Source organism: Cebus imitator, unplaced genomic scaffold (genome assembly GCF_001604975.1).
Source record: "Cebus imitator isolate Cc_AM_T3 unplaced genomic scaffold, Cebus_imitator-1.0 Scaffold84, whole genome shotgun sequence".
In the NCBI taxonomy this organism is placed as follows: Eukaryota; Metazoa; Chordata; class Mammalia; order Primates; family Cebidae; genus Cebus; species Cebus imitator.
This window is the reverse complement of record NW_016107399.1, coordinates 3772910-3791005: the sequence shown is the minus strand read 5'-3', so window position 1 is coordinate 3791005 and position 18096 is coordinate 3772910. Positions and strand designations below refer to the sequence as shown.

Below are 18096 nucleotides of genomic sequence, written 5' to 3'. Positions count from 1 at the left end.
AAAAAAAAAAAACAAAAAACAAAAAACAAAAAACAATCAGATTTCGCCCTCTGTGCAGGGGTAGGTACCTCAAGACCAGTGACCTCAGCAAAAAGAGAGAGAGAGAGAATTTCATTACCTTGATACTGTCTAAAATATAAATTTATATGCATTTATTTGATGTATTCATTAAATTCCTATTATGAAATAAACTGATTTAACAGGTCATTTGCAAAATTGCAAAAATTAGCCCTTGAGCTTGGAAACCCTATTTTTCATTCTTACCAGTGAAGTCGGGCTGGGGAAAATTGCTTTGATAGGTGAGCTGCTGGTCCCACCACTGCTCGGTGGGTTGATTCTTTTTTCTTTCTGGCGGCGGTTACAGAACCAAACACGAATCACCTCTTTTTCCATGTTGAGCTGATCAGCAATCATAGTGATCTCTTCCGAGGTAGGCTTTTGATTCTGAAGGGTGAAAAAACATAATTCCAAAAGTTATCCTTTGGAATAACTTTTTGAGCTACTGGCATAATCACATCAGTATATAAACAAACAAATGAGGAGGGACAGGCTAGAAAATGAAGCGGGGATACATATGACCATCCATATTGGGCCACTTTCAACAGAGAGATTCTGTAGATAGAAGTTCTAATGAACATATACTTACTAAACTTATTCATATTAACTTAGAATACATTATCATCGAATATCTGTATTTTTCCATTTTTAAGATCTATTAATTGTGAATAAAATTAACAAAATACCAATACAACCCTATGTATTAGTAGGAATTTAACCTTTCTTCATGCTATCTAATTTGGACCTCACATTAAGAAAGGCAGGTATTTCATAGATGAAGGAACTTCAGCTTAAAGAAATCATGTGATTTGCCCAATCACATGTTAGTAAGTGGCAGAGCTGATAAAAATTCCTAATTCAGTGTCCTCCTAACATGCTCAAGTCTTTTCTGAATTACAGAAGTCAAAATTTTCTTAAAAGCTTTGATTATGATATTGCCTGGCACAAAAAAATAATTGCCAAATATCTCTTGCATTAACTTAAGCTCCACAGCCTAACATTTAAGGTCGCTAGTGTTCCAGTCCCAAATGACTATTCCAGGCATACAGACACTAGAATTTAACCAACCAATCTACTAGAGTAACTCCTGGTACGCTATGGTTTCCCTTACTCAATGTTTTCCCCACTCTGAGGGGGAAACATTCATGTGTTTCCTCTACTTTAAGTACTTTCCATCCACTTTTTCTTGTCTGCGGAATTAATTCCTATGTATCCTATGGTAGCTGCTACCTCTCTCATACTGAGTGCTCACATGGGTATGATTCTGGTCTCCTGAAACTTGCAGAACTCTGGTTCTGTCTCCTATGTCATTCAGTAACTTACTTATTTCACCTATTACATTAAAATCATCCATAAGGGCAGAGGCTGACAGGTCATCTTTTATCACCTCCAGTTTCTACTAAGTACTAATGTTAAGTCCTACACAGACAATCCCATGTACAGAAAAGTAAAAACCTCACTGACCTCCAAGAAACTCTTCTCTAAGGCCACACGGATGTTGGTCTCTATGCTGGTGCGTTTCTTCCTCCTACGGCTCAAGCCCTCAATTCCTGGAGAATTCAGGGCACTTGGGCTGGAGAGGGACGAATCAGATGAGAGGTTCTCTGTAAGAATGAAGAAAGTACAGAAATAAAATAAGCTGAGCACAGTGATTCATGTGTATAACATGCATATTAACAAAACTGACAAAATAAGCTACATGCAAGTATTAAAAGGTCTTCACATAACCTATGTTGCAATATTGCTTATTGGCCAGGCACAGTGGATCACACCTGTAATCCCAACACTTTGGGAGGCTGAGGTGGGAGGATCACTTGGGGTCAGGAGTTCAAGACCAGCCTGGCTAACATGGTGAAACCGTGTCTCTACCAAAAATACAAAAATTAGCTGGGCATGGTGGCGTGCGCCTGTGGTCCCAGCTACTTGGGAGGCTGAGGTGGGAGGATCACTTGAATCCGGGAGGTGGAGGTTGCAGTGAGCTGAGATCGTGCCACTGTACTCCAGCCTGGGTAAGAGAGTGAGACCATGTCTCAAAAAATACAGCTTACTACTATGGATATTTCTGCTGCCCTTATTGGCATTCTTTGTCCTAGGATAGTTGACAATATTACCACTACTTTTGGATTTCTGTTTCTGAGAAAGAAGTTGTTTACTATTCCTACCCTTAAACTCAGCTCTACGTCTCTCATTTCTGTTTATAAATTCTGAGGATAAAAAGAAAGCTTCCTGGAAATTACTGAATGTTTAATATTTATTTTGTAAATGGCCTCTCATTTTATTGGTATAATCTAGGGTAAAAAGAAAAGAAACGAATGAAATATTTATAAATTCTTTGAAGTTAAATCACAGAGTTCTGTGATTTCACAGTTTAATAACCTTGGGCATATCAGACACATCTGAGTTTGTTTCTGCTACATGTAAAATAAGATGGAGGGAGTAAACTAGTCGTTTTTATCTGTGGACTCAGCAAACAGATGGCTAGGCCTCACCAATAGCTACTGAATAAAACTCTCCACGGATGTGTTTCAGGCTTGTCTTTTCCAAAGGCCTAGTTTTTGTTCACATCTACAATAAGAACCATAGTCTAAGAAATCTAGATGATTCCTATAGCTTTCATAGTCTATGATTCTGTGACTCAAAATCCAAATCTTCCAAAAGGAAATCTTAGCACAAAAAACGTAAGACAAAGCTAGAGGTCCAACTTTTCTGAATGAAACGTGTGGTCATTTGAAACAACAAAAGCAGAAATACTACAGGAACAAGTTCTATGATAATTCATCAAGGAATAAACAATAAGCTTGCACTTCAAGCTTATCTAAATACACCGGCCTTCTTATCCTATTCCTTCAACTGTGTGTGTGTTCGTAATCCTGGCTCAAATACAAGAATTATTTCGGGCTAAAAATTATTGCTAATTATTTAGACTATGACTACTAGAATATTTAAATGAATCAGCTTTCTGATTTACATCACCATAATTTATAATGATCATCACAGGATTAGTAAGCTTCAAGGTTCTATAGTAACAAAAGTAGAGTAACAAATATAAACCCCAATTTATATAACAACCCCCCTGTAAAATTCCAATGAATGACAAAGAAATGTCTTATATATTCACTTACCTGCATCATTTAGCCACTTCTCTAAAAGTGGCTTCAACTTGCACATGTTCTTAAAGCTGAGGTTCAAGGCTTCAAAGCGAGAGATGGTAGTTTGGCTGAAATCATTTCCATATAGTTTCCCCATAGCAAGCCCAACATCACCCTACACATAATACAGAGCAGAAGAGAGGAAATAGTCATCTCAATGCTTAAGGTCTTTACTCTGTGGTGTTGCTCCAATAACTGCTGTAGACAAAGGGTCAATAATTATTCTACTTACAGGGTCCCACATAAACTCCATCCCTAAGCCAGTCACAGCATTACTGTGAGGACTGTGTTAGGCCTGATCATTACAGTGTTCAATACTGTCCCACATACTTTCCTATTTTGAATCTCTTCTTGCCACCTTACACAATCATGGAGATACCAAAATTTCAACTAGGTATCAAATATAGTGCTGATATTCTAACAAGCCCCTTAATTGATGCAACCAAAGCGATTTTCAAGTAATCTTTAAAAATGAATTTATCTGGTCTAGGCATAGTGGCTACATCTTTAATCCCAGCACTTTGGGAGGCTTAGGCGTACATGGGTGGATTGCTTGAGCCCAGGATTTTCAGACCAGCCTGGGCAACATGGCAAAACATCTACAAAAAATACAAATATCAGCCAGGTGTGGTGGCATGTGCCTATAGTCCCAGCTATTTGGGAAGCTGAGGTGGGAGGATCTCTTGAGCCTAAGAGGTCAAGGCTATAGCGAGCCATGATTGTGCCACTGGGTGACAGAGCGAGACCCTGTCTCAAAAAAAGAAAAAAAATTTAAAAATAAAAATAATCTCGATCACCTACAGGTATTATATACAATTCTCTAGATAACCCAAGATATTTCTGAACTAACCAAACTTCCCAAAAATCACTTTAAAAATTAGAAATCATCTCTTTCTTCTTTTCCCTATCAAGTATTTCTGGAAGCAGTGAAAAAAAAAATCTATTTTCACTCCTAGTTTGGATTTCAAAGTTAGTTACAAAAAACAGGTATTCTAAAAGACTACTTTTGTAACCATCATAGAAATAGAAATTCACAGTAGAGAGGTTTGACCCATTTAGTCAAACCTTCATGGGCACTGGAAACTTGGTAACCTTATAGCAATAGAACAATGATGCCCTGAATATATTACAAAAGATGTCTTTCTCTGTAATCCTATAACCTTTGAAATGTATACAGAGCTTTTCTTCTTGCTGAATCGCTCTTGTTCAAGCTGGAAAAAAAAAAGCCATATCTTAATAGTTACTTTATACAGAGGAAACAGAAGTTCAGAGTTTAAATGATTCATTCACCCACTCACTCCAATTAGTTTATTGGCAGGGCAGAAAGGCAGCATCATTTCTTGTCCAAAGTACTATACAACTAATTCTAATATGAGACAGTCAACTATTCTGACAACACTTATTTTGCCAGAACTAGGATTATCCCAATCCTTTGATTTCCCTCCACCCCTAGTCCATCTTTTGAATACTACATTTTTTATTAGCACCTACATTAGGTGGTAGTTGGGTTAAAAAAAATAACATTTTTAAAAACTCATTTTCTTTTTGGTGAGCAACTTCTGGTAAAAAATTTAACAGATGAGACATGTTGGAACTGTAAGATAAAATGAGGCACACAAAATACCCGAACTTCAACTGATTGATATCCTCTGCCTTCCCATATAGCCACTAGCTACATGTGGCTATTTAAGTTTAAATTAATTAAAATCCAATAAATTAAAAATTAGGTTCCTCAGCACCACAGCCCTTCCAAATGCTCAACAGCCACAAGTATACAGTGGCTATTGTATTGGACCGCACAAATACAGAACACCCCATCATCACAGAAAGTTTTAATGACAGTTCTGAATATACTGAAGTAGACTGCTTATTGATTTCCTTCCAATTATGGTGAAACTGAAAGAACCAGAATTAGTGGTGAGCAGGGCATAAATGCTATCCATCACATCTATACTGTACACAAATATATCTAAAGATATAGATGACTATGTTTATCTATACCTATATCTCTATATATTTATTAAATGTCACTTCATTCAGGCCAGGCACAGTGGCTCCCACCTGTAATTCCAGCACTTTGGGAGGGTGAGGTGGGTGGATTACTTGAGGTCAAGAGTTCGAGACCAGCCTGACCAACATGGCAAAACTCCATCGCTAAAAAAAATACAAAAATTAACTGGGTGTGGTGCGCACCCCTGTAATCCCCGCTACTCAAGATGCTGAGGCGGGAGAGTTGCTTGAAACCCGGGAGGCGGAGGTTGCAGTAAGCCAAGATCATGCCACTGCACTCCAGCCTGGGCAATAGAATGAAACTCTATCTCAATAAAATAAAATAAAATAAAATAAATAAAATAAAATATATTACTTCAGTCAATCAAATATTCACTAAGTGCCTACTATATGTCAAGCACTAAACTTATGCTTTGTGCATCACATGTATTCATGTCATGGTCATCTTGTTTAGATTAGAGCTGGCGCCAACTAACCCTGCAATTCTTTGAGTATGAGAACTTATGTAGCAGTTAGATGGCAACAGGAATTTTCTGGAATAGTAACTGCACAGTATGCTACAGATTTTCACAAACTTCTATCTTACTTTAAAAGTAACAATTTAACAAGTAAAAAATAAATCTATAGCCGGGCAATAGGCTAAATATGCTAACCTTATACTTATTTCAGCTTTGTGACTTACTCCTACCAATCTAGTTTTATGTTTAGCTTTTTTATTTTTTTTTAAGGAGAGACCTCATCTCTCCCCAAAAAGAGAAAAAAAATTAGCTGGGTGTGGTGCATGTGCCAGCAGTCCCAGCTACTTGGGAGGCTGAGGTGGGAAGATCACTTGACCCCAGAAGTTTGAGGCTGCAGTGAGCTTTATTTTTGTGCCACTGCATTCCAGTCAGAGCTGACACAGACCCTTTTTCTAAAAAAAAAATAAGTAAATAAAAAATATATTAAAAAAAATCACGACAATAACTGTAAGAAATGATACCTAAAGGTGATGGCTAGAAATAAAGCTATGCCACTAACTAGAACCATGATAAAGTGACTTTATCATTTATTCACAATATATTTTATTTCACATTTAAACTGCTTGATTAAATAAAAAGCAACAGGCTCCTCAGTTAACATACTAATTTTCATTAATTTGGTACAGGCTTGGTTTAGTGCTCTTTAGTGATAACCCAATTCACAACCATCTTGGGTTATCACTCACAAAAGTAAACGTTTTAAGTAGTTGATTCATATATGATCTTAACTATATTAAAACCCTTTGATATTTTTAAAAAGAGCAAAACAAAAAAGAAACAAAGACTGGGACTGGGAAATAATGAATGTACCACATATGATAAATGTATTATACTATGATATGCTTTTTAATTGTGCAAAGACATCCATAGTAATCCTTTAATAAGTAATTACATAATTAGAAAGTAACTGTTTAAAACATCTAATAATATGTATATTTAATCAGAGAATAGGGATTTGTTTCAGCAAATAATTTGACTGGCTAAAACTGTGTGTGTATACAAATAAGTTGGACACAGAACAGCCTTTGAGTGACTAAAATTGAAGTATCTGACTTAAAAACAGAGGTTGATAGACTGATTTTCCATTCTGCAGCAGTAGTATGTACTTTAACCTACATAGTCCAAGTTTGTGAACCATTGCCCTGTTGTGTCAAAGTCATTTCAAAAAATAAGGAATGGTCATGCCAAAAAATAGGATAAAACCATAAAACAAAACACGAGACCATAAGGAAGCTCCTTTACCTGGAGGGGTGTGCAGAGGGGGAGAAAAACATAACACTGGCAATGTACTGAGTCAGATGCCACAGAAAGGCAAACCACTATTTCAGTAAAAGTTAAAGATTTTTAAAAGCCTTAACATCTTTGGCATATCACTTAGGCAACAATCTCTTAGAGAACCTAAGAGTATGCTGCGCTAAAAGCTTAAAACTTGAGGCACTGCTATCAATCTAGTGTTATGTTTAGCTTTTTCTTTTTTTTTTTTTTTTGAGATGGAGTCTTGCTCTGTCGCCCAGGATGGAGTGCAGTGGTGCAATCTTGGCTCACTGCAACCTCTGCCTCCCGGGTTCATGCAATTCTCCCTGCCTCGGCCTTCCGAGTAGCTAAGATTATAGGTGTCCGCCACCACACCTGGCTAATTTTTGTATTTTCAGTAGAGATGGGGTTTCGCCATGTTGGCCAGGGTGGTCTTGAACTCCTGACCTCAGGTGATCCACTCACCTCAGCCTCCCGAAGTGCTGGGATTACAGGCATGAGCCACCACACCCAGCCTAGCTTTCTTTTAAAACAAGTCAGATCATTTAAGATGCTTTGACAATATTAAAATGTTTCTGGATAATTTATTTCCTAACAAGTGAAACTTCTCACAAATATAACTGTATTTCCTCTAAAAGCACGCCTATTTAAAAAATCATTTTATATTCCCCAATACAATTCATTTCCTTGAGCAAAAATGAATTCCCAAAGAAATGTAAGTCTGGGCTGGGCATGGTAGCTTACACCTGTAATCTCAGCATTTTAAGAAGCTGATGTGGTCAGATTTCCTTGAGCCCAGGAGTTCGAGACCAGCCTAGGCAACATGACAAGACCTCATCTCTACAAAAAATACAAAAATTAGCCGGGTGTGGTGGTATGCCTGTAGTCCCAGCTGCTCAGGAGACAGAAGTGGGAGAATCCCTTGAGCCCTGGCGGTCTCAGCCTGGGTGACAGACTAATACCCTGTCTCAAAAAGAAAAAAAAAAAGATACATATGTATCTTTTTTATATAAAGATAGATATATATATATAAATGTGTTCTTAAAAACACCCACCCATCCCTTAACACATGCAGGGATGGTATCCTCAGATTTTGACCAACCAGGCCAGGGGGGGCATTACTGTACTTTCAACACAAAATAATTTGAATAATATTTAAGTAGTGGCTTAAAAACTTCAAATAGTAGGCCGGGAGCGGTGGCTCATGACTGTAATCCCAGCACTTTGGGAGGCTGAGGTGGGCGTATCTCCCGAGGTTGGAAGTTTGAGACCAGCCTGACCAACATGGAGAAACCCCATCTCTACTAAAAATACAAAATTAGCTGGGTGTGGTGGCTCATGCCTGTAATCCCAGCTACTTGGGAGGCTGAGGTAGGAGAATCGCTTGAACTCAGGAGGTGAAGGCTGTGGTGAGCCGAGATTGTGCCATTGCACTCCAGCCTGGGCTGCAAGAGTGAAACTGTTTCAAAACAAAACAAAACAAAACAAAACTTCAAATGGTAAGTATATTCCCTGGAAAGAAAACATCAGATTTTTCCTGATTCCATAAAAACACCCAATCTAATCCATACTTATTTTTTTGTTCACCTAATGATCTTATACCATTTTACATAAATAAATTTCATTCAGTTTAATTCCTTGCCTGTTTAAAAGTATCATTTGCAGGATGGGTGCAGTGGTTCACACCTGTAATTCTAGCACTTTGGGAGGCCAAGGTGGGAGGATTGCTTGAGGCCAAGAGTTCAAAACCAACCTGGCCAACATAGTGAGACCGCATCTCCAAAAAAATATGACAGTTAATCAAAGAGTAAGTCAATGGTAGTGCTTAATACAAACAGAAATGCTATATATCCAGACAACTGTTTAAATCATTAAATATATTCACTCTACTTTAAAAGTCCTCAGCTTACAAATTCCAGAAAATTAATTTGGATTTTGGTTAATTTGGGGTTTTCATCTTCTAGAGATTCTTAATCGGTTTCAGCACAGGCTTAGAGAGTGTGTGCGCCTGTGCTTGCATGCATGTCTCCATCACCCCCTCTCTTCCAAAACATTATTTTTATTTTTATTTTTTATTTTTTTAGAGACAATGTCTTGCTCTGTCACTCAGGCTGGAGTGCAATGGAGTGCAATCATGGCTCATTGCAGCCTCGACCTCTCAGGCTGAAGCAATCCTCCCACCTCAGCCTCCCAAAGTGCTGGGATTATAGATGTGAGCTACTGCAATCTACCACAAAAAACTATTTTTAAACAAGCCTTCTAAACGTTTCCCCTTTAGCTACTATAATATACCCTGTAATCTTGACTCTCTCAATCTTACATATGCAGCACTAAGGTCTACCGCCAGATATTCTTCAAATAACAAAATCCTCAGTACAGTCAAAATATCTCCAACACAATCTCTTAAACTCTCACAATTTACTAATATATTATGATTTCAGAGGCCTGTGTTCTGAAAGGAACCATAAAGCTTCTAGACTAACATTAAACCATATGTTAAAAATGCAGGAAAAGGCTAACGAAAAGGTACAGTTTAAAACCAAAAAACAACATGGCTGAGGAACACATTGTTCCTTAGAAGTCTCTTTGGACATACAAAACAAATACATTTGTCCCTCAGCATGCACAGGGGATTGGTTTTGGGACCTCCCTTGGATACCAGAATCCACTGATGCTCAAGTCCTCGAAATTATAAAATGTATATTTGTATTTAACATACATGTATGCTCCCATATACTTTAAATCATCTCTAAGTTACCTATGATACTTAATATAATGTAAATGCTATGTAAATCGTTGTTGTATTGTTTAGGAAATAATGGGAAGAAAAAAAGTCTATACAAGTTCAGTACAAACATGACCATCCTTTTTTGCACCCCTTACCCCAAATATTTTCGATTGGTTGAATCCACAGACGTGAACTCCATGAATATAGCCAGCCAACTGTATTTGAACCCAGCCAAGGAGGGCAATCAATGTAAGGCCAATTCACCCTACCTGAGTGAATCCAAGTTTGATTCGTCTTTGTTTGAAGGTCTTGGCAAACTGCTCAAGCTCCTCAAGGTCACTGGGCTCCTCCAAGCTGGGAGTATCAATTCGCTTTGGTGTTGACTGGCTCTGTGGAAGTGTCTGAATTGGGGTTGCTGCTATTGTGCGTGTTGGGGTTGCTGGCTGTTGGAGAAAGAATAAAACGATGAGGACAAATGTGAAGAGTTATTGAGGTTTACTCCAACTAAACAACTTAAGGAAATAGCCATATTCATGGAGAACTATGAAGACCATGTAACACTACAGAATGTACAACAGTTCAGTCAGCAAAGCAGACAGTGAAATTATGTATACTGTTATTACAAGGCTAAGCATGTAATTCTATAGAAGAAAACATGAATATACAAAAATAAAATCTATTATAACTGGGTTTTCAAATGATCTGAATACCTGTATCTTATGTCTTTTAATAAATTACTCTTTATTTCAGAAAATCTATTTCATAAGTCTGGCACTTAAACTGTCAAAACAGTAGAGAGTCTGTCTTGTTTATCACTATCACATCTCCTACCTGTGACACAGTGTTATAAAAATAGTATTCAAGATCATTAAAACTATTTTAAGGGGAAAAGTAAACCACCTGTAGTTTAAATAGCTTATAACGGGTTTCACTTTTGTTTATCTCTTCAAGTTTTTTCCCCAAGGACCTACATTTTTAAACCTTTTACTATAATTATGGTATACATAATTTTACTCTGCTTGTCTCACTGAACATTGCTTAACTTTTTTCTATGGTATTTCAGTCTTCATAATTATCCTTTTAAAAAACTAAGGCAATATTCTTATAACAGTTTTTCATTTATGTTTTCATGAACATAGATAACACAATGAAAAAATTTATGCACATTAGTTATTTTTTCCACCTATGTGTGTAACTAGTTCTTTTGAGATAAATTCTCAAGGGCTTTTTGGGTAACTAGATAAACAATTTCATGGCTTTTGATATCATAATGTTGATTTCCACTCTGCAACACTCTTCCACATGGCTTGTGTTAGCAGTTTAAAAAAATGTTTTGCTAATTCAAGAAGTAAATGGTAGTTTCCTGATGCCTTAATTTGTATTTCTCTTACTATTCAATGTCAAAATTTTCTTATGTGTCAATTATTATCTGTATTTCCTTGGATGTGAATTGGATTTATGTCCTTAACCTATTTATATATTAATGATACCCTTATTCTCATCCTTATCCTTAGAGAGATCCTCAAATTTTATAGAGTAAGCTTTGTCATATTAATGCAAATCCTTTTCCCAATTTGCTTTTTTCCTTTTATTTTTCAGTGTACATAAAGCTTTAAATTATCATTTGGGTGAGCTTTTAATTTTCCTTTCTAATATATCCCATTACTTCAAATCTGAGAAAGCTTCATTTATTTCTAACACTGATAAAATTCCTTTTAATCTGCTAGCTGCTTCTATGTATTGTTGAATATTTGAATATTTAAATCCATGTATAGTCTATTTTTGGACATGAGAGTAGTCTTTTTAAAAATAAAATACTCAATTTTCTTATCACACAAACATAAGGTTATTCTATTCTATTCACAAGCCCTGAGTGGAACACACCTCACTAGCAGGAGGTGCTCCCTGACTGCATCTTAATTGCTCAGCTGATCCCGTCTGTGAACAGTAGCCCAGGTGAGCGATTATAAACCAGGATTACAGATAAAGTCTGTGGCTGTGAATTTTTCTTCTAATTTAGATGAGCTTTACCTTGTGAGTCAAGGCTTCCTCCAAAGCAACTCACTGGCCCAGAAAACTACAGAATAAGCATTATAGAGGCAACAACTGGAGTTAAGTTCCTCTCTTATCATCCTGTTTCAATGACAACAACAAAGTTCATTTCTATGTCACGCTGACACTGCGTAATATTCAACCTGACCATTTTGGAGGACCCAAAACCAGCACCAACCATACTAGACTATGTGGCTGTACACTTCAAACAGCACAACTGCTTGACAGGTAGAGGTGACTCTTAACTATCATATTGTTACTTCATCTCCAGGCTTGAAGTAGCCCCATTCTCAAATAATAAAGGACTAAAAATAGCTTGGGTACCTTTAGATGGGGTGGTTACAGATAAGTTACCCCAACTCCAGAAACCTCAGGCTGGACTGGGCCAGATCTAGAAATGGCAGAGTAGAATTCAGTGAGCAGGAGTCAAGATGAAGCCACAATAGCCCTGCCACCGTATGCAGAGCATGCAGGCCAAGGAGTAATGTCTGGTACAGACCTTTTTCAAAACCCCAACCTCACTCTTACATTCAACATATTCACAAATTCACCATTTAAAAGGGCACAGTTTATGTTCTGGCAACTATATACCGTCACACAACCGCTACTACAATTAAAATACAGAACATTCTCATTACTCCCAAAAGTTCCCTTGTGCCCTTTGCAGTTAATCCCCACCATTAGCCCCTTGTGCCTGGCAATCACTAATATGTTTTCCATTCCTACAGTTTTGTCTTTTCTAAAATGCCATGTGCATTGAATCATATTATATGCACTCTTTTATGTCTTTTTTCATTTAATATAATGCTTTTGAGATTCATAGGAGATGCATGTATCAGAGAAGCATGTTTCTTTTTACTGCTAAGTACCATTCCATCATATGGATATGCTAAAGCTATGTTACCTATTCACCAGCTGATGTGTATTTAGGTTGCTTCCAGTCTGAGGTGAATGAAGCTGCTATAAACATTCACATACAAGTCTTTGTGTGGACATATGCTTTTATTTCTCGGAATAAAACTGCTGGGTCACAAGGTACATGTACATTTAATTTTATATAAGAAACTGCCAACCTGGTACAGTGGCTCACGCCTGTCATCTCAATACTTTGGGAGGCCAAGACGGGCAGATCACTTGAGCCCAGGAGTTCGAGACCAGCCTAGGCAACATGGCGAAACCACATTGCCACAATAAATACAAAAATTAGCTGGGCATGATAGTGCACAACTGTAGTCCCAGCTACTCGGAAGGCTGATGCAGGAGAACTGCTTGAGCTTGGGAGGTCAAGGCTGCTAGAGTGGGCTGTGATTGTGCCACTGTACTCCAGCCTGGGGAACAGAGCAAAGCCTTGCCTCCCCATCACCCCTCCAAAAAAACTGACGAAGTAATTTCCAAAGTGTGTGTACCATTTTGCAACACCACTAAGCAATGTATGAGAACTCTAGTTGCTTTACCTTCTTACCAACACTTGGTTTTGTCATAGCCTTTTAAATTCTGCTTATTCTAGTGAGTGTGTAGTGATATTTCATTTAAATTTTCTTGATGACTAATGGCTTTTGAGCATCTTTTCATATGCCTGTTGGACATTTACGTATCTTCTTTGGTGAAGTATCTCCAATTCTTTTGCCACCCATTCCCTTAAATCAGATTGTCTTATTGAGTTGTATGAGTTTTTTAGAAATTCTGAATACAAATCTTTTATCAGATACATTGCATAAAAATATGTTCTCCCCATCTGTGGTTTTCTTTTCATTCGCTTGAAGAGCAGCTTTTATTTTTATGAAATTAAATTTATCAACTGTTTTTCTTTTATGTTGCTTTTTGTGTCCTATTTAAGAAATCCTTGCCTCACCCAAGGACACAAAGATTTTTACCTAAGCTCTTTCTCTAAGTTTAGGTCTATGATCTATCAAACAAATCTTTGTATATGGTGTGAAATAATAGTCAAGATTTTTTTTTTTCTATTGTTTCGGCAGCATTTTTTGAAAGAACTTTCTTCTTCCCACTGAAATCCTTTGGCACCTTTGGTAAATCAGTTGACCATGTACATATGGGTCTACTGGCCCTTCTATTCTGTTCCACTGATCTCCAGTTCTATCTACATGCCAGTATTACACTGTCTTCATTATTGGAGTTTTATAATTATTCTTGATATCAGGTAGTCCTTCAACTTTCTTACTTCTCAAAATTGTTTGGTTATTCTGTGTTTTCTTACAGTTCCATATAAATGTTAGAAACAGTATGCAAATTTCTACAAAAAAACCTGCTAGATACTGGTTTAGACTGTGTTGAATCTAGAGGTCAATTTGGGAAAAACTGACACTTTTAACAACTTAAGTCTTTGATTTATGAACATATTACAGCTATTTTACAAGTCTTTAATTTTATGCAGCAATGTTTTACAGTTTTCAATGTATACAGGCCTTACAAATATTTTGTTAAGTTTATCCCTAAGTACTATAATTTCAATTTCCAAATGCTCACTGCTAGTATATTGAAATGTAAATGATTTTTATATATTGACTATAACATTGCTGCTAAAGTTACTTATTCCAGTAGCTTGTTTTCTTGGTAGATTCCATAGGATTTTCTACATAGACAGACAATCATGTCATCTAGCAACTAAGATAGTTTTTCTTCTTCCTTTCTAATCTATATGTCATTTATTAATATTTCACTTTATCTTATTGCATTACTAGCACCTTCAGTATAATGTGGAATAAAAGTGGCAACTGGTCATTTTGCCTTGTTTATGATCTTAGAGGGAAAGTATTCAGTTTTTCATTAAGCATGATGTTGGGTTTGTTTTTTTTTTTTTTGTATATACTCTTTACCAGGTTGAGAAAGTTACCTTCTATATCTAGTTTGCAAGAGGTTTTTTTATCATAAATGGATGCTGAATTCTGTCAAATCGGTAATGTGTTAGTATTAAGTAATAACTTCCATACTGCAGACAAAGAAAGTCAGAGCTGGAAGGAGATTCAGGATCAGCCAGTTCAGTCACCTAATCTACAGATAAGACAACTGAGGTCCAGAGAGGTAAAATGACATTTTCAAAGCAACAGCTATATAAGAAGCAAAACTAAAACTTAAACTTCAGGTGCCTAAGATTGTTTTTATATAATTATAGTGTTTACATGGTCTAGTGGAAATGAGCTAAAGCAACATCAAAGCACAGAGAAAAAGAAAATACAGAGATCAAAATTTCTTTGCAGATAAGGGTTAACAATGGATTATAACTGAAGCTAACTAGCTTTCCAGTTTAAGTGGTAATATCTACTGCCAAGTATGATGAGGGGAGGTGTCACATAGATACAACTCATTACTCATTTACTGCTAACGCAGTTACTCTTTATGAACATATAAGAAAATAGGAACTCTGAAGATTTTCAAAGACTGTATTGATTTGGTAGCAGTGCTTTACTGAGCTGATAAGTCTAGCTTTGATTTTCTGGTCAGTTTTTGAAGACTGAATTATTTTTATTAGATTTTTTAAAAAGATTAAATAAAGTCCAAAAGTCTCCCCAACAGTATGATAAGAGAAAGCAACCGTCATAGAAGAAAACTGACCTGGGAGGTGAGGGTGATGCTTGGCTGCGACTGTAGGAGGTTGGCTTGGCTTTGCTGAGGTAGTTGCGTTAAAAGATTTTGCGCTTGCAGGAGACCTATAGAAGGAAAATATGTTATGCCAGAAACAGTAAAGATTTCTTTGAACACGTGGCAAAAGAAGGAAAGAGTAAGAAAATGAGCTGAAAATTTCCAGTTGATCTCTGGTAGTCTTACTTGTATCAAAACTCTTGCTGATCTTATTTGTCTTACATTCAATCTTGTTTTACAACTTGGGAGAGAAGACATGGAACATTAAATTAGAACTGATATGTCTTTAGCATAATCTGAATAAGCTCTGTGATAGGTCAATTCTTTATGTTAGGGAAGAGTTAGATGAAAGTAAAAAAAGAAAAAAAATAGAAACCAAAAAAACTATTCTAAGTAGAAACAGCTGGAAATTCCAAAAAGAGCTTAACTTAACCTAGACTCCATTAGAAACTGCCAGTATATGTTGAACCAGAGGAAAAAAAGCATTTTCAAGTTCTCTTTATCAAACATTTGCCTATGGGTGACAATAAAGTTGAAATGCAAAATATTCTACTAATATCTGCAGTAACACTGAACTGTCTTAGTTTAAAATAATTGATAAGTAATGCCATCAACGCTTCATGATAACAACTGACATTCAAAGTAGAAATGCAAATTCTCAATGTGTTTGTAGAAGATGCTCAATTACTTGAATACCTGTATATGGTTTTTAATTTTCAGAACCTGATGGAGAGGACTAACTCAGACTGTCTGTATATAAAGATTTAATCTATAGTACCTAGTTACAGATAAAATGCTATTGCTAAAATACTAAATACAGGATTATGTATGCTGTGATAAAAGCAATTGTAGAAAGTATTAAACAAAGCACCCAAACAAAAGGGATTTTATCATTTTCTTTCGGACAAGTGATAAGATTATCTGAGGCAACAGCTTCCTAATTATGATTTCCTTAGGTTACTAGTTTGGATACGTTGGATGTTGGAATATGTAGGACAACAGCCAAAACACTTAAGCCTACCAGAGATTAGCCATAGAATTTATCACTTATTTATAAGTAACTAAGTACTGCCTAATTTTAAGCTATGAAAAGGTACTAATAGTTATTTCATAACGTAGGTCACAAATAAATATATTAAATAGATTTGAATTTTTCTAGAGAACTCTGACTTCAGTTGATCTGAGGCAAGTGAAATATATATGGAAGCAAATATGATTAAATAAAATTCAGTATGTATTACTACAAACATTTCTTAAACGGCCAATTTATGGAAGTTGGCTTCCCCAAGTGTCTCCCTATAGTTCAATCTCCATATAATAGTTAGGGTGATCTTTATGATCATATCATTTCCCAATTATATTAGAATCAGAATAAAATCTACACAGCCCTAGTCTGGCCCTGTCTCGCTCTCACATCTCATCTCCTACCACTTCCTTTGACTCACTGAACTCAGCTACTTTGGCTTTTCTTTTCTTGGATTACGTCAAGCTTGTTCCCATCTCAGGTGTTTTAAGTTCCTTTGCCTACAAGACTCTTCACTCAGATTCTAGGTATAGTAATGTGCCCCTCATCCCTCAGTTCCCAATTCACATATTGCTTCTCCAGAGAGGCTTTTCCAGACCATAGGCCCATTCTTTTAGGCTGTTACCAGATTACTATGATCTGCTGAACTGCTTAGTACTTATTGGTATCTAAACCACTTGTTTAAATGTTTATTATTCGATGTCTCTTAATGAGGGCAGGGCCTACATCTTGTTCAAAATGTATCCCTGTTAGAGCACTATATTACACAGCAGGCACTCAACGAATTTTTGAGTGAATTAATTAAAATGTCAAATTTTACTGGTTTCAAAAACACCGAAGGGTAGTCTAGAGAGAAAAATACAAGTAAATTTTATGTTAACGATTAAAACTAATAAAATTATTTTGAAAAGGCTAAAGAATATTCAAACACAATAATAAAAAAATGAAAGAGAAGGTCAGGTGCAGTGGCTCATGCCTGTAATCCCAGCACTTTGGTAGGCCGAAGCAGAGACTGCTTGAGGTCAGGAGTTCAAGACCAGCCTGGCTAACATGGCGAAACCCCATCTCTACTAAAAATACAAAAATCAGCCAGGTGTGGTGGCACACACCTGTTATCTCAGCTACTCAGGAGGCTGAGGCAAAAGAATTGCCTGAACCCGGGAGGCGGAGTTTGTGGTGAGAAGAGATCATGCTACTGCACTACAGCCTGGATGAAAAAATGAGACTCCGTCTTAAAAAAAAAAAAGAAAGAAAGAGAAGAGATGAGCAGAAAGGTCAGAAATGAGGTCCCATTATTAAACATAGGCTATTTCAACATAGCAGTTTCTTTAAAGTTTAACAATGAAAGTTAGTTTATTTATCTGTAAGAGACAAAAGCAGATATTTAAAAAATGATTCTGATTCCTATTAATCAGCAATTATAATTCTAAAGATTAATTTTGGTTTCTTGTAGTGTATTACATGAGCAAATTCAAACCTTAGGCTTTACCCCAAAACAAGGTCAGCTGAAAAGGCTGAAAGGGTCCAAAGAGGTTTAGAACTTTTTAAAAAAGTTCTAAACTTTTTTAACCACCCCCCCCATGCTTGGTGGGGTTCGGTGGCTCACATCTAGAATCCCAGCACTTTAGGAGGCTGAGGCGGGCAGATCATCAGTTCAGGAGATACAAACCATCCCAGCTAACATAGTGAAACCCCATCTCTACTAAA

General features: G+C 36.6%; 1 protein-coding gene across 3 annotated transcripts in view; it reads right to left on the bottom strand.

The window, feature by feature from the left end:
* POU2F1 (POU class 2 homeobox 1) overlaps nt 1-18096 on the bottom strand; it is a 181468-nt gene that overhangs the window by 12815 nt on the left and 150557 nt on the right. For all 3 annotated transcript variants that reach the window (XM_017534079.2, XM_017534082.2, XM_017534081.2), the window contains 5 exons: nt 15339-15433; nt 9986-10159; nt 3180-3321; nt 1522-1661; nt 265-444 (listed from right to left, as the gene is read on the bottom strand). In XM_017534079.2, coding sequence (XP_017389568.1) covers nt 265-444; nt 1522-1661; nt 3180-3321; nt 9986-10159; nt 15339-15433 — 731 coding nt within the window. The remainder of the gene's footprint in view (nt 1-264; nt 445-1521; nt 1662-3179; nt 3322-9985; nt 10160-15338; nt 15434-18096) is intronic.